The 25,207-nt window shown below is 40.4% G+C and overlaps 2 protein-coding genes across 6 annotated transcripts in view; one reads left to right on the forward strand and one right to left on the reverse strand.

Annotated features, from left to right (window-relative positions):
* SETD3 (SET domain containing 3, actin histidine methyltransferase) overlaps positions 1-6,581 on the reverse strand; it is a 63,723-nt gene extending 57,142 nt beyond the window's left edge. Inside the window, exon 1 of the mRNA XM_054828422.1 lies at positions 6,447-6,581. The gene's annotated coding sequence lies outside the window, so the exon portion shown is untranslated. The remainder of the gene's footprint in view (positions 1-6,446) is intronic.
* Positions 6,582-6,937: 356 nt separating this feature from the next.
* On the forward strand, positions 6,938-25,169 carry CCNK (cyclin K). Of its 5 annotated transcripts, none has more exons than XM_054828426.1 (11): positions 6,938-7,070; positions 8,870-9,136; positions 10,211-10,292; positions 10,889-11,020; positions 11,847-11,952; positions 12,097-12,154; positions 14,458-14,627; positions 16,244-16,530; positions 20,482-20,515; positions 21,594-21,668; positions 23,841-25,169. In XM_054828426.1, exons 2-11 carry the CDS (start codon positions 8,940-8,942, stop codon positions 24,461-24,463), a joined length of 1,764 nt encoding a protein of 587 aa, XP_054684401.1. In that variant the 5' UTR covers positions 6,938-7,070; positions 8,870-8,939; the 3' UTR covers positions 24,464-25,169. The 5 variants fall into 5 exon arrangements, with proteins under 5 accessions (XP_054684401.1, XP_054684398.1, XP_054684400.1 ...); XM_054828423.1 differs by having other exon boundaries at positions 6,964-7,098; XM_054828425.1 differs by lacking the exon at positions 6,938-7,070 and adding an exon at positions 7,184-7,450.
* The last annotated feature ends 38 nt before the right edge of the window (positions 25,170-25,207 follow it).

Below are 25,207 nucleotides of genomic sequence, written 5' to 3' on the forward strand. Positions count from 1 at the left end.
CTATGCAGATGCATTGAAGAAATTCTTTTGTATCAAGGGTTCAGTTGGTAGAACTTAATAAATTAACCTATACATAGGTGCAGGGCATCAGCAAAGACTGGAAGATCTGAACATTTTATCACTGGTTTTGAAGAATTTAGAAGCACAAGTTTGGGAACATTGATATCAACCTCAATTCTGTTCCATCAATAATCAATGGAAGAGCATATTGGCAACAACTCACTACATCCCAGTGAAAGTCTGCAAAAGTAATTTTAAAACCAGAATAAGGTGTAGTGTCTATCAAAGCAGTAAAACAGAACCATTTTGACAAACAGTGAAATGCTACCTATTAAAAACGTAACAAAATTATCCATATAGCTAAACAGAACACCTTTACCTTTAGGAGACAGTTTTCAAAATAATAAATTATAGTCTGTTGTATTTACCTTAAAAAGTGCCATCAAATACTCCAACAAATCTTACATAGCTTCCCAGAAGCAGAGATTTGATGCAAGAAGATAACTCAGTATTTGCTAACTTGGACATCTGTTCTTAGTTTCACAAAATATTCTCTAGTGGCCTACTACTTCTACCTCTCAAGACCATGCAATTGAAAACTGAAGTATAGAAAGCAAGCTATTCTGCTACTCCATCATTTTTAAGATCTGTAAAGAGGTGAGACTTCCAATGATCACTTCCTACAAGCTCAGGAATTCTCCATCCCTATGAGCAGAACGTTAAGCAAAGGTGGCAGGAGACCTGCATGAATGAACAAGATGTTCCTGACAAAACTCAAAGAAACAGAAGAGGTGGAAGCAGGGCCAGGTGACACAAGAGGAAGCAAGACACTGTTGAGCATGCAGGGATGGGGTCAGGAAAGCCAAAGCCTACTTGGAGTTGAATCTGTCAAGGGACAAAAGTACAACAAGAAGGTAAGAATGGCTTCTACAGGTGCATCAGCAGCTAAAGGAAGATAAGACTAGGCAAGGTATAAGCCTGCTGCCGAATGGGGCAGGGGACCTGGTAAACAAAGGACATAGAAAACAGACTTCAGTACTCTATGCCTTCTTCATTGAGAAGGCCTGCCTTCAGGAATCCCAGGCCCTGACACCTGGCATAAAGAAGACTTATCCTCAGTGAAAGAGGACCAGGAAAAGAAACATTTAAGCAAATTAAACAAACAACAAACCCAAACCTTACAGAATCTCACATTGGAAGGGACCACTGGAGGTCAACTTGTCCAACCCCCCTGCTCAAGCAGGGCCACCTGGAGCCAGCTGCCCAGGAGCACATCCAGATGGCTTTTGAATATCTCAAAGAACAGAGACTCAGTCACTAGCCAGTGCTCAGTCACCTTCACAGTAAAAAAGTGTTTCCTGATGTTCAGAGGGAACCTCCTCTATTTCAGTTTATGCCTATTGCTTCTTGTCCTGTCACCGGGCACCACTTAGAAAAGCCAGGCTCTTCTCTTTGCATCTTCACTTCAGGTATTTACACACACTGAGGAGATCCCAATGAGCCTTCTTTTCTCTAGGCTAAACAGTCCCAGCTCTCTCAGCCTTTCTTCATATGAGGAAAGTCCCTTAATCATCTTAGTGGCTCTTCACTGGACTCTCTCCAGCAGATCCATCTCTCTTGTACTGGGGAGCCTAGAACTGGACACAGTATTCCAGGTGCAACCTCACCAGTACTGAGTGGAGGGAAGCTGTTGGAGCAAGTAAACTTGGAAGCCATTCCCAGACACATGAAGGGCAAGGTGATTTGGAATAGTCTGCATGGATTTATGAAGGGGAAGTCATACCTGACCAACCTTGTAACCTTGATGGGAGAGCAGTGGATGCTGTTCATCTCTACTTTAGTAAGGCTTTTGACAATGTCTACCATCACACCTGCATGGACAAGCTGATGAAGTACCAACTAAATAAGGGGACAGTGAGGTGGACTGAAAACTGGCTGTACTGCTCGGTTCAAAAAGTTGTGATGAACAGCATGAAGTTCAGCTGGAGGCCAGTCCCAGTGGTGTACAACAGGGATTAATACTTGGACCAACACCATTTACCATTACACTTATGACCTGGACAATGGGACAGAGTATACATACAGGTTTACAAGTTACATAATTGCAGATGCTAAGACACTGTTCACTTGAATTATGTAGAAGCAAATCTGCAAAACTAAATCTTTCAGAAGTTCTTGTCAGAAATATTTCAATACAAAAGTTCTTAAACCCAAAAGCTCCTTCTCTCAGTATTTGAAGCTATTATGTGGCTACATCTATAAATTCTGTCATCGAGATAACCAAATGATTCCAACAGTGGCCCAAAGACAATTAATCCAACCCCCAGAAGGCCTGTCAGGGGCAGGAAACAGCCTGCACCTCATGCTTGGTTGCCACCATCCCCTCCACACAGAGTAACTCATATTCCCTTAAATTATCATCAGTGTGGGCACACTGAGCAAGACCCAGTATATGATAGGTACTAGACCATCAACACAAGTTCCATGGAAGGCGAAACCCACACATCACATCCTCTTCCCACTCCACTAAAACAATAAAGTATGAAAGCTTTGGGTGCTAGTGCTATATAAAGCATTAAAGACAAAGGAAGATTCTATTTCTATTAACTACTTCCTAAGAAATACAGGCAGCATTTGCAACGTAAGAGACTTATTTTATTGAGAGCTGCATAATTCCATCACTGTAGATCATATCCTAAAATACAAATACACATAAAAAGCAAAACCTAAAAACTGATCCACATGCAAAAGGTTAGAATCAGACTGCTAACACACGAGCCTCAGAGATGGACTCTCCTCCTTTCAGTGCAGGTTGCTCACACTCTTAACAGAAACAACTCAAAAGCAACTTATTAGAACTGATGCAGTTTACAGTCGATCTTCAGCTACAAAGATAATCTTGACCTACATTAAAACACTGGCTGAAAACCACAGTGGTTTAAGCAGTGCTGTTCAGGCACTTCCAGGACAGGTCAGCCAATTCCTTCAGAGATATTGGGAAGACATCCAAAAAAACAAAAACAGGAAGTAGGTACTAATCTGTCATACCCTAATATTTAACAGCCTTTAGCTTTGGCCTCAAAAAATCCTCCTGAAAAGTAACAGAAATCTCAAATTAGAAGTTATATTCTATTTTGATTCTTAATAGGATATTAGCAGCTACAGTCTCAGAAACATGCCTTTTGCTTTATGTCTGCCTTATGTATTACTTAGATGTGGCCAGCTTCAGAGCATGTAAACACCAGTTTGCATGTACTCACTGGAGATAAAACTGATCTCAAGCACAGTCATTCACATCTCAACATGCTTCAGCCCAGGCTAGAAAGACAGGTGGAATCCTCCCTGCAGCTGACAGGTCTGTTGCTCTAGCCTGGTAACAGATCCCAGAACTGAAACGCAAGACCTTGGTGCTAATTCTTCCTTATTTCAGAGAAAGAAACAGCATTAGCAGACTTACTGAATAGTATGGGAAGTGGTAAAGGACAGATGGGGATAGGTGGAGCAACTGGAATAGTCATTTGGTGGAAGAGATGCAGGCAAGAGCCAATGTAGGGCAGAGTAGCTAAAAACAGAAAAAGGGAGCAAAGAAGGTTACAGCAGAGGAAGGGCAAGAGCAAGAATACAAAGCAATGTTAAAACACTCTTGGGCATGGAACTTGCCTTTTAATTACTACGACACAAACCTTTTCAAAGTCTAGCTCCAAATACATGCGACTAAAGCCAGACAACACTAATGGGGAATTTTTATGGTACGATCTTCTAGGGAAGGTAGTTTACTAGCTGCCCCACATGAAACAAGTCTTTCTTGATGATTAATAACCCCCTTGCCTCTTTTGAACCAGCTCCTCAGACAACTATTTGGCTAGAAAAGAAAAAAATATTTATTCTTTGCAGAAAAGAAACAATAAATGGACCGTTAAACTCTACCATTTTGCCAACCTACTTTTGTAATTTCATTTCTTTGCTTGAGTTTTTAGCTCCTCTGAAGACTCCCACAGACTTTTTTCCCCAAACTCCTTCTGAGCAGAATGAAAAAACCTAATGTACTGTTTTTCTTTGCATGTTTCTAAACATGCTCTTCCTTTAGAAAATATTAACCTCAATTTATAAAATACAACTCCTAATTGAGAATGAAGCAAGTGACACTGATTTCAGTCATTAGCACAGAGCCAACACAATAGCACAGGCCTCCAGACCCTGGGCATGGTGACATGGCCTTAACCAGCACCAAACACATTCTGGTAGCAAAGATAGTTTCCCTGAGATCTCCAACACCCTCAAACTGACACTTTATTTCAAAGAGCAACCTCTAAAATACTCATTTGCTGAAAACTGCCCAATATGTCAGCTTAACTGTATAATCAGCACCACCATGATAAAGTATGTGATACATTAGATATACCCAAGTTTATTATATTTATTGCAATAAAAATATCATTAAGATATACACCTTTCTATGCAGAGGGACATTATGTGATTTATTTTTTAATTATGTACAATATTGAAATTAGAAGTTTATTTCAAGACTCAGATCTGACTTCAGTGTACAGGTCACGCCATGTCTAACTGGGAAGAGTAGCATACATATTACAAATGATTTCAGGGTTTATGGCATTTCTTTCCCCAAGACCCTAAGTCTATTTCTAGGCACGCTATGCCATCGAAGTATTTTCATCTGTACTTCAACATATACTTCAATCCAGCTTGCTAAACATAACTGAAAGCTCTATTAAAGCGCAAGCTGGCATGCCTGAACCTCTACCATATTAAATTACTTGACTGAGCAAAAATATCTGGAAACACCTCCGCCTTAGTGCCCATCACACTGTTCTCTCCAACAACTTGTACACTGGTTTACTATTTTATACTAGGAACCAGACACCAGACATGCAGAATGCTACAGCTGTTTACTCACCTACAAAATACTATGTTTCACTTTACAGTTACAAGCTCACAGCAACTGAAAGCAGTAAACACTTGGGAGACGTTAAGCTAACATTAGTAGCAATATTCACAGAACAACCTGAAGAGACAGGTGCTTATGTTACCTTCTCTTAGAAGGGAAAAAGGCAATTTGCTTTAAATTTTATCTCATAAGCAAAAGCTTAGCTTCCAAGGACAAGTCCATCCAAAAGAGCAGATATCAAGGCTTGGGAAAAGATCAACTTTGAACTAAGCTGTGAGGGACAACTTCCAAAATGAAGAACTGCACTTGTCCTGACAGCTAAATACTGCTTTTAGGCAAAAACCCAAATGCTGCTTAAAATAAAAATTTAGGAAGTTGCTAAGAATTAAAGACAAATGCAAGCATAGCCTCATTTTAAGCAACTCTAAGCAAGTGTTGCTGGTTAAGAAGGAAGATGAGGAAGGGTTCACAAGAAGTTCTGCCTCAACAGCTGCTGTAGTAACAGGGGGAGGTTGAGACACCTAGGCTGTTTGAGGAGTAACACCCCTGTAGATAAACAGTTTAAATGATTTATTCTAATTTTAAACCCCACCCTTTTTCCTCTAAAGGTCTAATCCCTTTACTAAAGCAGGTTGCAGACTCGCTGAGAAGAGAGAAGAAACCTGAGTCCTCTTTTCCTGCCAAGGAGGACTCTGAGGAGCCACATACCAGCAGAAACGCTCCTGAGCCAGACCCCGAGAGCCGGAGGTGCGGGAGGCTCTCTGGAACGCTGAAGAAGTGGGAGTAGGGAGTATTCAAAATGTGTCACACGCAAAAAAAGGAATTACATCACGGGGAAAGCAGTTTTAAGCCATTTGTTTTACTCTGGTTTCTCCGATCGGCCTCTCGGGGGGGGGGGGGGCGCGGGGAAGATGGGACAAGGGAAACGAGCGTGAAGACGCAAATGTCACCGCCTCGTTCGCTTTAAACCCGCGCAGACCGGGTTGAAACGAGACCGACCCACCCACGGCGAAGCAGCAGAACGAGCCGGCGGTGGGCCGAAGCGCGCACGCCAACCGCCTCCGGCGAGTCAGTGGGAGAGAGAACCGCCACGGCGACTGCGAGCCAGAGCGCCGGCCCCCCGCTCCCCCCGCCAGCGGGACGGAGGCTGCAGCTCCCCGGGGGGAAGGGGCGGGGCGGTGCTGGGCGGGCGCAGCCCCGCACGCGGAGGGGCGTGGCGCGTGGGCGCCCCGCGCGTGGGGTAACGGCCGCCCGGTTCGCCGCGGCCGCCAGGCGGGGGAGGAAGCCGGGGCCAGCGGCGCGGGGGGAAGGAGGAGGAGGCGGTGGAGAGGCCCAGGCCCACGGGGCGTGCCCCGCGGCGGTGGGGGAGGGAGTGTCCGGAAAGAGCGGCGCCTCCCGCGGGAAGCGAGGCCGGCCACGGCGGGGCGAGACCCCCGGGGAGGGCTGAGGGGAAGGGCCCCCGGCGGGGGTGGAGGGAGGTTTGGCCGAGGGGCAACCGGCTCAGGCGGGAAAGGGGGCCGCGGGCGAGGCCCCGCCTTACCTCCCGCGCGGCGGCAGCTCCTGCCTCGCCTGCTGGGAGCGGCGCGGAGCCCGAGCCCCTCGCGCCGGACGCCGCTGCCCACGGGTGGGGAGGCGGCGGCCGAGCTCGCCCCAGCCCCGCACTCCCGGCCCGGCCCCGCCCGCCCCCTGGCTCCGCCCCGCTGCCGCCATTGGCCCAGTCGCTTACAGTCGAAGGCCCCACCCCCTCCGAAACCCATGGCGGCCAATCCTCAGCGAACACCCCTTCGCCTTCGCTACCAGTCTTAAAAAAGGGCATGGCCGCTCCCCCATTGGCTGAGCTTTAACCCATGCCTTCAGCTTTCTACTGGCTCCCACGGCTTGCAATCTTCTCCTTCTGGCTTTCTGATTGGTCTGATCTAAGACTACGACAGCACGTCGCCCGCCTGCTTCTCGCGTTTAGCAGCGGCTGAAGGAGACGGGATTGGCTGGGGGGGGAGTGGAGGTTGCCGCTTCTCATTGGCCGTTAGGCACTAAGGGCTTCGTCCTCGCGCGCTATACCCTTGTGACGCCGACGTGATGACGTAGCAAGTGGCCTGGCCTGGTTCCCAAGATGGCGGCGCGCAGTGCGCGGAGGCTGCGCTGTCGTTAGAGGCTTCGCGCTCCGGTGGGGTTTCCTCTCTCGCGCGTGGCCTGTGAGTGCGCCATGCCTGCGTGGGGCCGCGGGGCGCCGGCGGCCGGGGTCGCCCGCCCTCCCGGGCCACCCGCTGGCGAGAGCCGGGGCCTGGGGAAGAGGGGAAGGGAGCGGGGAGGCCGGGGCGGGGAGCGAGCGAGCGAGCGCCTCCCCGGGCACCGGCAGCCTCGTCTGCGGCGGGCAGGCAGGCCGGTTCTGGGAGGAGCTGAACAGCGTCTCCCCCTTCCCCCCCCCCCCCACCTCGCCGTTTTGGGCGCTGTAGCGGTCGGAGCTGGGCTCTCGGTCGGATGGTTCGTGTAAGGTAGGATGTAAAATAGCCGGGATCGAGCTCCTGAAATCTGTGTGCTAATGGGGTGCGTAAAAAGGTAGAAGAAAAACTTTGATTATTCTTTTCGGTCGTTAGGGTTTGGCTTGGGATGCTTGAGGTGGTTCGTTTAGGATGTTTTCAGGTTGGTGGGGTTTATTCCTGGTTTTATATTCGGAAATGCTTGCGCTGCTTAAAGAAGCAGGTCTTGTCGCTTCGGGCGATTTTAGTGTCAGTAGGGTTTTAAACTGTTTAGAGTGTTAGTAAGCAAAATAACTTGTAAAGAAGAAGAACCGTAACAGTTGTAAAAATAACGCTTCCTTGGTAAATATGATGGGAACGTGTTGTCGTGGCACAGAGCTGTTTTGTTGGCTTTAGAAATAGTTTTAAGTAGTCATTCACTTATTTGTGACAGAGTTTGGGTTGGTCTGTCACTGGTGCCATTAGTTGTGAAGGTTCTTCCAGAACCAACGTGGAACAAGGAGAGAGTTTCCATTATTCTGAAAAAGAGAAACTTTTTGAAGTTGAGTGAGGTGCTGATTGGAGGCGTAGTTTTTCTGGCAGTTTATGTGATCTTTCTTCCGTTTTCAGAAGGGAAACGTCTGGAAAATTAACAGCTTAATTTTAAGAGTTTTAAGTTTGGGTCTTCCTCTGACTGTTTTGCTTAGAGCAAATAGCATTGCATCATGTGTTAATCACCATTTGGTATGTGAACCTTTGCAGGTGACTGCAGTAATTTGTGCATAGTATCTGTAGTTTATTGAATTATGGCAAGAGTAGTTTTGTGCCTGAAAGAAATAAAGGCAGCAAGACAGTCTCCACTCTCTCTTTAAATTGAGGCATGACTGAACTCAAACCCCAGAAAGTTATCTGCAGAGCCTTGTGATGCACAGGGGAAGTGCTGGTCAACAGGTGAAAGTAGCACACTCTTTGAGTGTAATCGACTGCCCTGTTTTGGGAACAAGTTTAGATGGCACGAGTACAGACTGCTTTACAAAGCTTTTTGCCCAGTGGTTGCTGCTATCTTACCACCCAGAGATTTTCAGGAGACCAACTGGGTATTTAAATTGCTGTTAAGACTGACCTAACAAACATGTTTCCTAGTTATGAATAGTGAGGTGGTCCCTGCCCCCTCCCCAGCTTTTCAAATCTTGCTGCTACCATCACTGAATTGTTTTTCTTTATTTTGTGTACAAAGTAGGTGAAAGTTTTTCTACTAAGCAGCAGCAGATACTGTTGATAATGCATTTTTGATGTTTCTTTATTAAACAGATAAAAGCAAAGATAACCTATGTCTATATGGGGAAGATAAGGGCAAGGTTAAATATTACTTGTCTTTGAGCACGGAAGAAGTCCCTTCCAATGGGCAAGGTTAAATACTGTTCTTCTCTACACATCTTTGAGCATAGGGGGTGAGGGGGGGAATTATCCTCAACTTATAAAGAAATCCCTTTTTCTTTTATTTAAGGTTCTGAAGCGACTATCTGAAGACTTCCTTTTTGAAAACTTAAAAAGCAAGAACAATTCTGTTTTAATAAATGAAGGAGAATAAAGAAAATTCCAGCCCTTCTGTAAACTTGGCAAACCTGGACCATACAAAGCCATGTTGGTACTGGGATAAGAAAGACTTGGCACATACACCGTCGCAGCTAGAAGGGCTTGATCCAGCTACTGAGGCACGATACCGCAGGGAGGGGGCCAGATTCATATTTGATGTGGGAACACGTTTAGGGCTGTATCCTTTGACTCACGTTGGCATGAAATGTCTTTATGAATGGGGATTTTCAGAATAAAATGTATGAGAAATGGCGTTCTGTGCTTAGTTAGCTGTTCAAATGTTTCTTAATCATTAATCAAAAATCTTTTGAGCTTACTTGCTTTTTGATGTAATGTGTTCCTGCATCATTTTTATCCGTTCACTGGGTAAACAAACTTTCAACTGAAGCCCTTTGGCAGTAGAGAAGTGAGGTGATAAAGCCTTGCCAATTAAGGATAACTTTTGGTGGTGGCAGTTACCAGACTTCGTCTTTTACTACCTGAATCTACATAACTTCTCAAATTTTAAATTTTGCATTCATTTTTCTACATATTTTGCCTCTGAGGCTTCAAACCTCTGCCTCCCCACTCTTTGGGGTTTTTTGTTTGTTTTGGGTTTTTTGTTTGTTTAGGTTGGGATTTACAACTTTGTATATATTAGTAAGTAGCACATTCTCTCTGCTGTCCTTCTCTCTCATAGACTGCTGCTTAAACTTTTCGCTTCCTGTATTTCTATGCTACTTTTAATCTCCTCAGTTCTTTGTTTAATAAAACCTAGTAAAGATGAAATTTCACTCTTCTCCTTACATAGAAGAGTAGGGAGCATGTTCAGATTTATTTGCATTTGTAGGTGTGAATAATTAGTAACTTCCCTCCACACCAAAACTTTAATGTGAAGTGATAATTGTTCTCTTCCTTCATGCACCTGCTGCTGGTTTTGACCTCTGCTGAAGCAGGTATGGTTTAACACGAGGAGGACCTTGCATGGATCTTCCCATAAATGTGGTTGTGACTTTGCACACTTCCAATAAATGCTTTAGTTATCAACTGCATCTGGGCTGAATCATAGCATTTACACACCCTTGAGGGGTTTTGTGTTTTGTTGTTTGTTTTTTTTTTTAAAGCTCCTGTTTTACTTAGTGTTTTCTAACGGGTCACTGAACGGACAATTACTTGAGGTACTTGATACAGCAGAATGTATCTTTTCCTTTGTGCGTGTTTGGTTTTAAATTTGTTTTATGCCCTGTTTGAAAGTCCTTATTCTGCACCACAGACATTATGATACTTTAGCAACCGGAATAATTTATTTCCATCGGTTTTATATGTTTCATTCCTTCAAACAATTCCCAAGATATGTAAGTATTTACAATATTGATGGCTTAATACAGTGACTGCACTAGGCATGGACTATTTGAAATGGCGATGAGTCAGTTGGGTACTACTGCTGTCCACCGCTCTGATGAAAGATAAGCATTTTATCTGTTAATCATTACAACTTCAAATATATTGTTCTTGCTTGTTTACACGTTTCTGTTTATGTTTAGAAACTTATTTATATTAACATTGCAGTTATGTCTTGCAGATACTGTTCTTTAGAAAGAGTAACAGCTATAGTTCTGGCAATCCTGTATTGGCTAGAAGGCAAAAAATAAGTGTAATACCATTTAAAACTTCTTGACAAACAATGCTGAACCAGGGTGAATTCTGCTTTGAGTTTCTCACCTTGAAATAAAGTTGTATAAAGTGGACAGTCCTCTGTATTTTTCCTTTGAAAAAGTAAAAGTTGAAATTAACACTACAGTAAGTCAGAAATTAATATGTTTATTAAGTCTTTCCGGGGAAACTTCTACAGAACTGTTACTGGAAACCGATGGTGCTTTTGTACAATGCTATACTGTATTGCATATCTACATGCAGAAAAGTTTTTGAAAACACTTTTTTTTTTTTTTAGGTGACAGGAGCCTGCTGTCTTTTCCTGGCAGGAAAAGTTGAAGAAACACCGAAGAAATGTAAAGATATAATTAAAACGGCTCGTAGCTTGCTAAATGATGTACAGTTTGGACAGTTTGGAGATGATCCAAAGGTAAAAATACTCATGTTAAAATTGATTTCATCCTGTTGTGCTCCAGCAAAGTGACATACATTCATTAGAGCACTGGCTGATTTTCAGTTGTTCTGAATTAAATGATACGTTCAGCATTCATTTCTAGCTCTTTTGGGTAATGTGATAGATAACTATGAAAATAATTTTTGCTAATACAAGTAGTTTTGGGAGCCTACCGGAATAATTGTTTGTATAAAAAGCTTACATTTGATTTAATGTAAGTTCTGATGTTATTTTGCAAATTAAAGTAAATTGGAGTAATTCCAGTCAGAGCTAGAAATGTCATCAAGACGTAAGTTGTATTTGACAGTCTTAATGTTGTTTTAGGAAGCAATTAATAATAAATCTGAAGCCAAGGAAGAGAACTACTTCTTAAAGCATTGAGAAGTTTCCTGTTTAGAGTATTTGACTTAGCAAAACTATGCTTCTCTCAAAATTTGCTTAGTATAAATAGTAGAAGGATCTGAAACTCAGGAGAGAAGTGTGGTGAGATCTTCCCTTTTTGTTGTGATTTTGTATTTTTGGCACTTTCATGCTGTATTTGGCTCCTCCATGGAGGAAAAGGAATTTTAAACACCACATCTCCTTTCCTGCCCCAAATAAATGTGAAGAAAAAGTATCTGGGTGTAAAATAATGTTCTAAGTTGGAGAGATTTCTGTTCTCCTTGGAGACAAACTGTAAGCAAGCAAAAGCAGGCAAACATGTTTGCCTGGAGATGCTCTGCTAGTCATGATTTATACCAGCATAAAATACTTGTGAGTAAAAGAAGGAATAACATTGCGGTTACCTTGTTACGTTCTCTAGGAAGAAGTAATGGTCCTTGAAAGAATCTTACTACAAACAATCAAGTTTGATTTGCAAGTGGAACATCCATACCAATTCCTTCTCAAGTATGCCAAACAACTCAAAGGTAAAATATTACAGGGTGAGCAAGTAATGCCTGTTACTAAATTTCAGAACTTAATTTACATTAACAGTGCAAGAGTATTCTGTTCCAAGCTTTTTGTCCTTCCTAATAACTCTATTTCTTACAACTTTTCTGATTGTTTTTCAGGAGACAAAAATAAAATTCAAAAACTGGTTCAAATGGCATGGACATTTGTCAATGACAGGTAAGATACTACTAGGAAACCTTTTGAAAGTGAAATAATTACTCTTGCTTACTTTATTCTGGGATTAGATATTTCTTTGACGAATGCTTATTATATGATTTCTGCTTGATACATGTTTTCTTGATAGTGTTCCTCAGTTTTTCTTTCTGTCATTACCATGATTGTTCCATTGAGCAGGGAATGTAGTATAGAGGTAGACCATTAAGGCCTTTGCAATTTTGTGGTAATGATTTAATGCTGCATTAAAACAGTTACTGTTTGAGAGGGCCAAACCAAATTGTAGATCCCCAGGATAGAAGCTGGCTTCTTGCCCAGTCTGAGATACGTGGCACATTCTGAGAAAATAAATCAGTTCCCAATTCCATCATGTTGGTCAAATTTTTTTTTTAAAGCAGGATTTTGGTAATAGTAAACTAGCCGTTAAATTCAGTGAGGAATACAATTTTTAGCACTAGAATTACAATTTCTTGAATAATGAATTTGCAATACAAGGATCACATCAATTGACAGGAGTATGTGTAGTGTGGCTTTGGAAAAAAACCCAAACAAAACAACTTGATACACTTCAGTCTTGTTAGGGAGGTTTCTACAGAGCTAGGCAAGTTAATTTACCAAGGACAGTTAAATGTAATTTTTAATTTCTGTAGCACACCCTTAAGAAAATGTGTAAGTGGCCTGACTGTTGATAAATGCAAAAAAAGTACATTGCTTTCAGTCATACCTCTAGCAGTAGAACACCATTAAAAAGGTGCATTTTTATTTGTATACCTAATTTGAAGTAGTCCAGTGTGGATCCAAATTCAGTAGGTATCCCCTAAGCTCCCCAAATTAATTTGAGCAAAAGGTTGTTTAGGGTATTTGGATGTCAAGAGACGTTTACTTCAGCTGCTGTCAGTTTTGCAGGTGGTGATCTTGCAGATTTGACTGTCACTGTTAAGTTTGTCAGAGAAAACTTCTGTTATGTATCCATCAGACTTTGGACACTACTGTGCTTGGAATTAGATGGTGTTTAATAATTCAAGGAATTTAATAAAATGCACTTCAGGAAAACCTTAGCATGAAGTTGGAGTGATTGTTTCAAATAATACTTATCTCTGTTTGTGAGAGACTGTCTTGTATTTACTTAATAGGCTCCATATTAGAAGTGTAGGATCCTGGGAAAATAATTCTGTACTCTGCACTACAGGCCTTTAGAATAGGAGGTTCTGTTCTTATGCAGCCACACTACACCCCCCAAGTAAATTGCATTAAAGCAATAATAAGAAATTGGTGTTTTAAGAGTTAGTTCTTGTGTCTTTTTTACTGTTTACTGCTGACCTGATTCTGCCAGTGTTTAAGTATCCCATTGGCGTTCAGTTACGTGTAGCCCACTGGAGACAAAATGGACTTAAACCACTGTCTAGGCTACTATTTTGGTGAATTTAAGGACATAATAATGAATTTATCAGTGAATTTGCAGAAACTTTGATGGCTAGCTGGATCTGAAATTCTTTGAGCAGACCCTATGTTATAGAATCTAGGGAGGAAAAAGAAAGAAAAAAGGAAAAATAAGAGAAAAACAAATTTTGTGATTTAAAATTACTACCAGGAAACAGTAGCTTTGATTATGACAGGAACTTACTTAGTTAATATCAATAATACCAATAATATTTTAGCATTAGCTTTAACAGAGGCTATTCAAGAGATAACTTTTTACAGTTTTTACAGCTTTATCTAAAACTTGCATCTTGCTTGAAAAGTTGCTTTACGAGTTCATGTTGGCTGTTCCATGGGGGTTTTTTTAAGTACTTTTTTACATTTTATTGAGAAACATTTGGAAACTCTAAAATCCAAATGTGGACATCATTCCCTAACCAGAGTAATGCAATGACAGCACACTTGTGTAGCAAGGAACGTGAACACTATAGTTAACATTACAGGTGAGACTAGAGTGGAATGTAGCTGCCTACACTTGGAATACAATGCTGTCATTTCCCTTTTCTTCCACACCCATATAGTGTTAGGTTTTCTACTTAGGAACATCGAGTTTGGAGTTTACATGTGGTGTATTGCTTCTGTATGCATTCTGTATATGCCTTCTATATTATCTGCGTAAAACTACCTTTCATGATAGCAGTAGTGTAGAAAAAGTTTAGTTTTGTAACTCTCTTGTTTAAAAAAGCTCTTAGTTAAAATTGTCTGAGATGTTAAAGTGTGGTGGAATTTTATACCCTGTTAATTATAGCTGTCGTAAAGTGTTGTACTTTGACAATTAGCATTATCTTCAGGGTTGTGTTTTTGTTTTGTTTTTTTTTATATTCCAGTCTCTGCACTACACTGTCACTGCAGTGGGAACCTGAGATCATAGCTGTTGCAGTTATGTACTTAGCAGGCCGTTTGTGTAAGTTTGAAATACAGGAATGGACATCAAAACCAATGTACAGACGATGGTGGGAGCAATTTGTCCAAGATGTTCCCGTTGATGTTCTGGAAGGTATGAAAAACATCTGCTGCAAACAGAGGAGTATTTTCTTTAACTGTGTGATCTAGGTCATTGGTAAATGCAGATTACTTTCTATCTGGGTTTTAGTTAAAATAATCATGTGGAGTATGTAACTCAGGACATATGTGCTATGCCTTACCCAGGTTTTTAATTAATTTTATAAGACTGGCTTAGTCTGGAAGCATCTTTAGTTATCCTGATTAGTCTTCTGGTCAATATTTGCTTTACTACTTGTTTAGTTTATACCACAGTTAATTAGCTGCTAAATTGTCATGGTGGTTTTGTTTCTTTAATGATTCCCTTCTCCCCATTTTAAATAAGCAGCTCTACGAACACTGGACCTAATGGAGTCTGGTTTCCAGTGGTTTTCTCATTGATGGTTGACCTCTTTAACCAAATTATGCTAGGGTTGCAATATCACTTTATGATGTGCCGCCACTGAGGAACAGATTATGGGGTATGAATTCTGGTGTATGGGTGGGTGAATTCTGATAGGGGATGAATTATGGATCTTTTTCATCAATACAGGTATCTTAATACTATTTTCTTTGTGTGTATATATTGCTCATTTACCTGCTGCTTGTCCTCTTGAGAGAACCCCAGGAAGTTCATAAAATAAAGCAGGACCTCCATTGACTCTTGTTAAGTAAATTGTGGTTATGTGGCCGCTAATTTGTTTTTGCTAAAGTTTTTACTAACTTACCTGGTACAAATGTCAGGCCAAGCATACTTCTAGTTCCATAAATTGCTTTAGAAACCTTCTGTAAAAATTGATGCTTGTCACAATCTGGCGTTTGGTTCTAAGGAAGTTTTAAATGAAACAGCGTGTGTTGCTGTTCAGGTGGTTTAGCCTTTGTTGCTGTTAGAACTTCTAGGTGAATACCATACAGTTCTGGTGATTTCTTAAATGGCTACTTGCTCTGTTTGTATCATGGCTTTTTTCAGAGTTGCTCTAGTTTCAGATAGATCGCTGCTGAGTCCCTGCCAAAGAGGGTTAGAGAATGGGAGTCTTTCCAGTTTCTGCTGCATCAGTGCATGCTCATTGCAAGAACTCATTTAGCTTTTTTAGAAAGGTTTTCTTTTCCTTGAGTGCTGCTCTTGCACCTGGTTATTAGTTGGTCCTACATGTTTTCTGACAGACCTTTAGCTCCTAACATGTTGGAAGAAGAATTTAGTACTAGTCCTTTGCTTAGTTTCCTGAAACATTTTTGACTGGCCTAACTAGATGTATATGTTTTAACATATCATCTTCCTTCACTCACTTTCTTACTATATTACTATCCTGTTGTTACATTGTTACCTGGCTCTCCAAGCACACAATAATAACATAGGCTATATTAATATCAAGACACTTTGTTCTTCTGCAAGGGGTGCACATACATCTACATATTGTTTAGCATAGGCAGAAGAAACTCAGAAATGCAAGAATAAATTGAAAAAGTATGTTTTTAAAAAAAAAATCAAATCTGTGGTCATTCTAACAATGAGTAGTATTTACAATGAATTTTTCTGAAGTTCATGTCCAGTAAAAAGCTTAGTTGATCATTGTGTATTAAACATACACTTGTACGTTATGGGTGTATAATCTTTTGGATTTTTTTTTTAAGACATCTGTCATCAGATCCTGGATCTATACTCACAGGGAAAACAGCAAATGCCTCATCATACTCCTCACCAGTTGCAGCAGCCACCATCTCTTCAATCTACACCCCAGGCACCGACGGTACAGCAATCACAGCAGTCGCAGGGTTCAGAGCAGTCACAGACTCAGCAGCAAAAAGAGTCGCAACAGTCAGCACAACAGCAGCAGCAGCAGCAGCAGCAAACACAAGCACAGCAATCTAAAAAGCCCTCTCCCCAGTCAAGTCCTCCTAGACAGATTAAAAGACCAGCAGTAAGTTTAACTTTGAACTTTAACTTGCATTTTATTTTCAGGCTGACTTAATGTCCGTTTGATTTAAAGGCTGCAGTGTGCAGCAGAATTGCGTTTGCTGTAAGAATGAACCTGGCAATTAATTTTTGTATGGGTAGACTTCCGTTGGTTATATGGCAAGTATGTTAGTGTAGAACAGCCTTTACAGTTTTGGCGTACCACATTCTCATTCCACTTGAGGCAAAACCAGTGGAGAGACTTAAGTCATCATGAGCTATTAAGGTTCTGACTCTTTGAATCTGTGCCATGAAATTTTGTTGGTTTTGCTATTAAGCAGCCTTGATTTAGGGAAGGTCTCTTGTGCCATACCTGAATGTAGAGATGTGCACAATGCTGATGACTTTATTTCACCTTCTGCTTTTTGATTACAAATTTAGGAGATTAGTGGCTTCTCAAAGTATGTCAAAATTCTTAGTTGTCTTTCAAAATAATCTAATAACAGTAGAAGCCTGTAAATGCATCATACGTTAAAGCCTCACTTTGTCTGTGTTATCACCTCATCGTTGAAAATAAGAAAGTACATTGGCAGTTGGATAATCACAAGTACTCTGAGTGCTTTTCCACAGTCATCAAGTCCAAATGAAGCATTCAGATCTTAAGCTACACTTTTTGTGGGCTTTTTTTTTTTTTCACTTGTAAGTTATAGAAGTGTGAAACTGTTACCCAAATCTTCTTGCATGTACTTAGGAAGAGTGTTTTCAGAAGTAAAATCTTCGGAACAAGTCCATTTAGGAAGTAAATTTTATACAGCTTTTGCCTAACTTGTAATTAATGCATGCCCAAACTAGAGAAAAGACATCAAGGGGAAAAACAACCCAATCCACAAACAAAGCCAAAAACCCAGGAAGAAGCAACAAATGATAAAATGAAATGGAATTGGAAGAGTGCAGCATCTTCATGACAGCAGCCTCCCAAAAAAGAGAAAAATGCAGCGCTCTCAAACCTTGGTCTTGTAATGACAAGATATAGTCTACTACTAGAGGAAAAATACTGTACTGAAATATGTAGTTCTTGCGCTGAACCATTCAGGATAGAAAGCTGATAAAATATGTTAATTAGCTTGAATATTGGGAGAGCTTTTTATAGGTAGTATGTATTTCTTTTCATTCTTTTTCTGTCATCAGCACAAACTCAGCTTGGGTTGTCAGATCGGTAGGGCAGGGAACTCTTTTCTTATTTTTCTTCAACAAAAATGCCTGGGACAGCTTGGCACATCAGAAACTGTAAATAATAATTTGGATTTTTCTATATGTGTCCATCTAATTGTAAGTTGTTATGAATGCTTATTCATTCATGTAAAGGCTCTACCTTTACAGAACTACTGATTTCACCCCATCCCATGTGTTAATCAACTACCTCATGGAAAAAAAAGTGGTGCCTTTTGCATGAATAGTGCCTTGTTCTTTAACAATCATCTCTGGTCAAGTCCTCAGAGCAACTTACCTTTTCTTGAAATTAAGACTTTGAGGCCCACCACCTAATAATTAAGGAAGTGAATAGTACAGATAAAAAGGTAAGTCCTGGTAGACTGTAGGCATCCAGAACAAATATAAAGCAAAGGGTAACTTACAGGAGTAGTTTTGTAGAGAACAGCACAAACAGTGTGAATTTGAGAAAAGCAAATGTGATGATCTGAAATCATTCTTTCTCCAGAAGGCAGTCTAGGAGAACAAGATGTGTAGTGTTTGAAAGATCCAGTTGGCTCTTCCAAAATGTGCTTCAGTTAGATGTACCATAAACCCTTACTTAAAATGTTTGCCACCTCCTATAAATAGGGCTTTGCTTGACTTCTCCTTTGGTTTGTAGAGAACATAAATACACTTTGTTTCTGGAGGCCAGATTTTCCATTTACATGAACTCTTGTAACTCCATTACCTGCTACTGAGCCAAGATACTTTCAAGCAGCTGAGGCATTGGCCCATGACTTACAGGCCCATACCAGATGTCTAATGCATCTGCACATCGTCTACGTCTCTGGTGGTGAAGAGCACTTTAACCTTCAGTTGACTTCACTAAAAATATGCTAGTGAATCATTAGATGTAAATCATATATTTAGAGTGATTTAACTGAAAATTGTTAGTGGGATCAATTTTAATGCATATAGAAACAGCACTGAAAGAACAGTTCCGTTGTGGTATGGCTTGAGCTTACTATGAAAGTATTAAATAGCAATCGGCATGCTAATAAATTGGTAATGTTGACCCTGGAATGTCATGCTGGAGCAATAGAAACTACAATGCAGTAGAAGGACCAAAAAAAAAAAAGCTCATCTGTGTTTTAGCAGCTACCATTATTAGAGAAGTGATTTAAATTCTCACAGGCTGGTTTTGTTGCTTCTTGATCCTTTTTTTTTTCTCTTTAGCATAAATACAGTTTAAACTGATGTTTGTTTTTCTGTCACACAAGTTATTTGGCTCCAGTTACTTTTTCTGTTCTAATAATTTACCTCAATGATGTTATTTTCTGAACATTGGTCCATGTTAACAAATGCACAATAACCAAATTGCTTGCCACTTCAAGTAATCAACTGACTACATAAAATGAGTGATTTTTGGAAATGTTGCAAGTAGTGGAGACTTGCATTCAGTTTTCCAGACAAGGAGTGTAGTGCTAGAAGATTGAGAAAAGACTACCCAAGTAGAATGAAGGCAGTAGATGGGTCTGTGAGAGTAACCAAGAAAAGTATCTTTCTTTGGAATAGGAAGATAAAGATTGTCCTTGAAAAGTAGGAAAGCAACTGGAAGGTGGCTGAAGATGAATTGAAATGCGTATCAAAGGAATGTAAGAATGAGGTAGCCTCAGGCAAGCCTGAGGTACCTTTGTATTGGACAGCAGAAATCTTGAGAATCCCCATCAGAATTAAGGAAAATTTATTGTCCAAATGGGAGTGAAATGCAAGTCCATTCTTGCTGCAGAAAGTAAAGTGATGGGAACCGAGCAATGGCTGGGGAAGGTAAAGCCACTAATAGTGCCTTAAAAAACCCCTTTCATTTGAAAGACACAGAAGCTATGTACCGTACCCCTCTGACTCTAATCATTAATTTTAAATACATTCGTAACTAAGCTTATTGTACTTAAAATTTCAGTTAGGTTTTCTGCTTTTCTGAAAGACTATCAACTCGTCATCTCAGTTGGATTAAGCTGGAAAGATTTTTCTGACACCCTGGTCTGTGATTCTTTAAAAAAAAAACAAACCACAACAGAAAAAAAAACCCAACCCAAAAACTTGTGATTGGAAGGATGATGTGAGGTTTGTGGGTTTTGCTCAGTCTGCATAATTTTTTTTCTGGCATAACATTTGGCTTTTATACAATGCTTTCCATCTGAAGGCTTCTGAAGTGTTTTACACTGAGCAACACTTTCACTGCCCTTCTGTCCTGGTAAATAAAGCATAAAGGCCTGAAGTGATTTTGGCAAAGGTTGAATGACAGGTCAAAGCAGAATCTGGAACACAGGCCAAGTCTCTTGCTTCCACCTTAGTGAGCAGTGTACCAGACCATGACGTATGTGCAGTGGATGATATATAAATTAAACAAGATGTAATACTCAACAGTGAGAACCGCAGGACATGCTGTATCTAAATAGCTGCTATTTTTCCAGTCTTTTCATTCTGCCAGTTAAGCTGGGCTTTCCCAATACGAAATGACTTTGTTCATTGTTTGTGTTGCATCTATCTAAAGAGATTGGACATTATTACCCTCCTAATAAAAGTATAGGAACAAATAAAGGGTTTGTCCTGCCTCCTTTTAGGGGAGGGAGGAGGAAACTGGTTTTGGTTTAGTCAGATCTGCATGAAAGCTCTTCAGCAGACTGTAAGTTGTTTCCTGTTTTGCTTCCTTGTTGCCATTATAAAATGCTTTGTATTTTGCAGTGGTCTTATTTCCATCCTTTTTTTTTTTTTTTTTAAACAGGCTGTATCTCCAAAAGAAGAAACAAAGGCATCAGGTAAATGTTAATATTAAATTCATATTGTTTTCATTTTACTGTTTTACCAGAATAAGTAATTTGGTTAAGTGTGCTTAGTTTGTTTGCTTACGGGCTAGGCAGTTCTAAACTATTCTGATCCCAGTAATGTGTCTTTAACTATATACTGTAATTATTTTAAAAATGTTCCTAACTGCAAAACTTGAAAAAACAGAATGTAACTGTGCCCCAAGAGTCCCTTAATACAGTCTATTCAGTAGAAGTCTTGTTAAACTACTCAACTCTTAACTTACAACTCCACGCATCATGTGGAGTAGTTCTTCAGCAAGCTGTGGGATCTTGAAGTGACTGAAGGTACCATGTCATTAAATAGCTACACTAATAATAAGTCTGTTGGTAATCGGTGAGATTTGCAATCAGTTGTTGGCATGGCTGCCAGTAAAAGGCATTTTGTATCAATAGATACAGTCTAGCTTAAGAAATGCTTCACTGCAGTGATCACATCTAGTTCATTTTGTTGGTTTGGGGCTGGTGGGTGTTTTTTGGTTTTGTTTCTTTGTTCTGCTGATTTGGAACAATGTATTTTACGACAGCTAGGATGTGATTCTGTAACCTTTTCCTAAGTAAGTTTGGCACTTCTCCCTGGCTCTGCAGATGGATTCGAGAGAGCTGTCTGTTCTCCCTCCTCTCTCTCGTGCAATTGCCATTTGGTTTGGTTTCTAGACACACGTTCTCCTTGCAGACCAACGTTCATCTTCTCCTGAGATTTAACTCTTTACAAGTTACAGTTTTGTGCTAGAAAATGTGCATGAGCTCATCTGCACATTCGTAGTGTTATTGGGACAATTTGTCTCTAGGTATACAAAACATAGCTTGAATTTGTAGGCATGTGTTCTTTTGGAAGACGTGTATGACGTGATGCCACTGTATACAAATGTCTTGATTTTTGTTTTCTTTATTAAACATACATAGCATATAGGATTTCCGCTGTACTTTTGCATAGTGTCATATGCTATGATAATCATTAGTGGGAGACTAGGGATGGCTTTGGAAAATACTGCAGAGCAATAGCCAATTAGGAATTTCAAATTTTTTTTAGAACCACCACCACCATCTAAAATTCCTAAAATTGAAACTGCACATCCACCAATACCTCCTGCACATCCACCTCCAGGTAAGCTTTTATTTTCTAAGCCACATTTACTCTTGCAGTTAATTGCTTTGCTCTTTGTTCAGATGGTGGTAGCGGTGGGGGGGAGGGATTGTTGCCTTGATTAATCAGCTTGGTAAGTAAAAGCAGTAGGTAGATAAGCTCCAAAGGGAATTTCATCTTAGTAGCATAGGGTTTTCCAGACAGAAGCGCAAAAGTTATGATGGAAACAAGACTGTACTAGGTGGACAAAGGCAAAATGAAGCTGTGACTGTTAAAGGCCTAGAAGACTAAAACTAATTGTCACTAGTAGGCAAAAAGGGACTTACGTTCTCAAAAGGATGGCTTCCAGCTAACCTATAGAAATCCTCCATGTTACATCTTTAGTATAGAAATTCTACAGGTGTGTAACTTCTAAACAATAAAGGGGATACTTTCTCTACTGTGTCCCGAAAGACGACTTTCATCTGCTAGAGAACTTTAACACTACACACATGCCTTATGTTTGCAAAATAAACTGTACTGTTGTGAAAATGTGCTTCAAGGGTGTTGATGCATTAGCTGTCCTTCCAGTGACCCATAAATATGACATAAATATTTTATAGAGCATGGTCTATAATGTAACTGCAAAATGACAGCTTCTAACAGGGAATTACAAAAGACAAAACTGGTGCTCTGAAATACAGTAGGACCATTTTTTCCCATTTGTTAAAATCTAATTAAGAATTAAGAGGTTCTTCTAAATATCACGTTCATTATTCCTTCAGTCGTTAAATCTTGAATGCACATCTTGCATCCAGAATGCTTCTGAAAATGAGCAAATGGAGAAATTATTGTCTGCTATAATTCAGGAGCTAGAAGTCATTGAAATTGTAGGTACCACAGCCAGCGTACCCACCTTGCATGATCTAATTATGTAGCTGTCCTTGGGGACAATTTTGCTGTTAAAATTATGACTGCATAGATAAGGTAAATTCTATTTAGACAAGTAACGAATGTTTCCTTTGTTATCTAAAATTTTCCTCTTAGAATTTGTTTATACAAACAAATCATTGTGTAAGCACTGAAACATTTTAAGAACCATCTTCGAGGCCAACTCTTGTCTTTTGGTGCTCTGAGGAAAAATCAGGTGAAGACTAAGTGTTTATTGACCAAATTAACAGAAGTACTAGAAGGTGGATTAATCTCAGTTTCCATTTAGCATTGTCAGTTTAGTTGTTGCATGCCATTGGAAATGACTGCCCTATATCTGCTTCTAAATAACTTTTCTTACTGAACAATGTTGTAGTTGTTTCTACATGTAAGCAAGATGGATGTCAAGATGCCCCCAACTCTTTTTTGTTGGGCATTTTAATACTGACTGTATGACCATACAGAGATGTTGCCATTAGATCAGTCTTACTGTGATATTCCTTACTTTAGAATGTGTGCATTAAGAGGAAGGAAAAATAATTAATACTCTTATTTAAAGAGAAGGCAGTTTTAAGTGTGTTCTTCCCAGAAATGTCCAAGTATAATTGTGTAAAATTCTGACCTTTATATGAACTTCCCCAGGCTGTCAGGTACTGAGTTCCCTGAAACTAATCAGTGGAACAAAGCCGATCGGATTTCATGTCCCAAGCAATGCATTGCACTTTCTTACCCTCCAGTTTTCTTTTTTCTTTCATTTGGTAAACAGGTAGAACTGAGTGTTAAAGACTTGCAGCTTTGGCCTGTATTCTCAAATAGTATTTCCCAAGATGGGAAGCAAGTGAAGTGCAGAGGGTAATCCCAGGCCACCTCCTGGGGTATAAAAGATGTAGAAGGGAGGCCTGGACTAAAGAAGATTGAAGCACTGATCAAAAGATGTTTGGTATCTTGGGTCCCATGACTCTTTAAATCTGCTAGCTGTGATGCTGTCCATCCAGCTTGCTAATTTCTGCTGACTGTAGAGCAATATTTAAATTATAATAAAATAGTAATAAGAATGGAAGATGTATATTTAACTGTTAGAATGGGAAAAGCTGAACTTGGAGCTTTGTTTTGCAGCTTAGTTATTTTCTAGTGATAGAAGGTCTGACTGGATACCATATGGCATTCAAAGACTTGGAGAATTGAGTCCTCTCTTGATATGTTAACTGGAAGAAAAATATCAAGTATTCAGAAGCTGTTATTGCCACTATCCTTCAAAAAAATAAATGAAACTTTCTTTTCCAGAGCGCAAGCCTCCTTTGGCAACTGCAGTTTCAATGGGAGAAGCAGAGCAATCTACTACTGTGGACTCGGTAGATATGCCAAAGGTCCAGATTCCTCCCCCTGCTCATCCTGCCCCAGTACATCAACCTCCACCTCTGCCGCATCGTCCCCCACCCCCGCCCCCCACCAGTTACATTACAGGGATGTCTACTACAAATTCTTATATGTCAGGGGAGGGTTATCAAAGTCTTCAGTCAATGATGAAAACAGAAGGACCAACTTACGGAGCTTTGCCACCGGCCTATGGACCACCAACTCATCTACCCTATCATCCTCATGTCTATCCTCCCAACCCTCCACCACCAGTTCCACCTCCACCCCCTACTTCATTCCCCCCACCCAATATTCCACCTCCTACTCCTGGATATCCTCCTCCACCTACATACAACCCTAATTTCCCACCTCCAAGACTGCCTCCAACTCATGCAGTACCACCTCATCCACCTCCAGGGCTGGGAATGCCACCAGCTAGTTACCCCCCGCCTACTGTTCCCCCAGGTGGACAGCCACCTGTACCACCTCCAATTCCACCACCTGGTATGCCACCTGTAGCAGGACTTGGACGTGCTACATGGATGAGATAGCATGAGGTAATTTGCACGATATCCCTTTATGTTGACTAGGCAGGAGTAGCTAGCCAAAAACTACTTTGTAAAGATGAAGAGGAGGGTGATTTGTATAATTTAGATGAAGAAGTGAGGCGGTGAAATGAAAATTTAGCTGATCTGTTTGCAGTATTGTTTATGGTGAGTTATATAGGCTTCTAGATTTTAATCAGCTTTGCAGTATCTATTCTAACTTTATACATTTGACTTAAGTTTAAATTGTCTTGAGTTACTCCAGCACTGGATTACTTTGTACTAGCAAAACCAGCCATATTGGCTCAATTATATCAGTAAGAAGAAAATTTCCTTCTAGAAATCAGTGCCTATTTTTGAGTATCAAAATAGCCAGATACCATGACATTTGATCTATAGTAAGAAACTTCATTTGTAGTAATAATTAAAACAACACGATGTCAAGCATGAAAGCTACTTTATTTAAGAGAGAATCTGAATGCTAGCTGACTGGAATCATTTTGAGGTGTTCGCCTTGCTGATATTTTTGTTTTGGAATGTACTGGTATCTTAAAGTATTGTATGTTTACACCTATTTGCAAATTCCTGTACATAATATATATATTTTCTAAGTGTGAAAGTCTGAATGTAACAACCTACTGTGATGTACATCCTGGTTATAAATGGGACTACTTTGTTCACATCTACCCAAATAAAATTGGTTCTGAATTTAGTGGATTTCCAGGTTCTTCATATTAGTTCAGAATTCGT

Source organism: Grus americana, chromosome 5 (genome assembly GCF_028858705.1).
Source record: "Grus americana isolate bGruAme1 chromosome 5, bGruAme1.mat, whole genome shotgun sequence".
In the NCBI taxonomy this organism is placed as follows: domain Eukaryota; kingdom Metazoa; phylum Chordata; class Aves; order Gruiformes; family Gruidae; genus Grus; species Grus americana.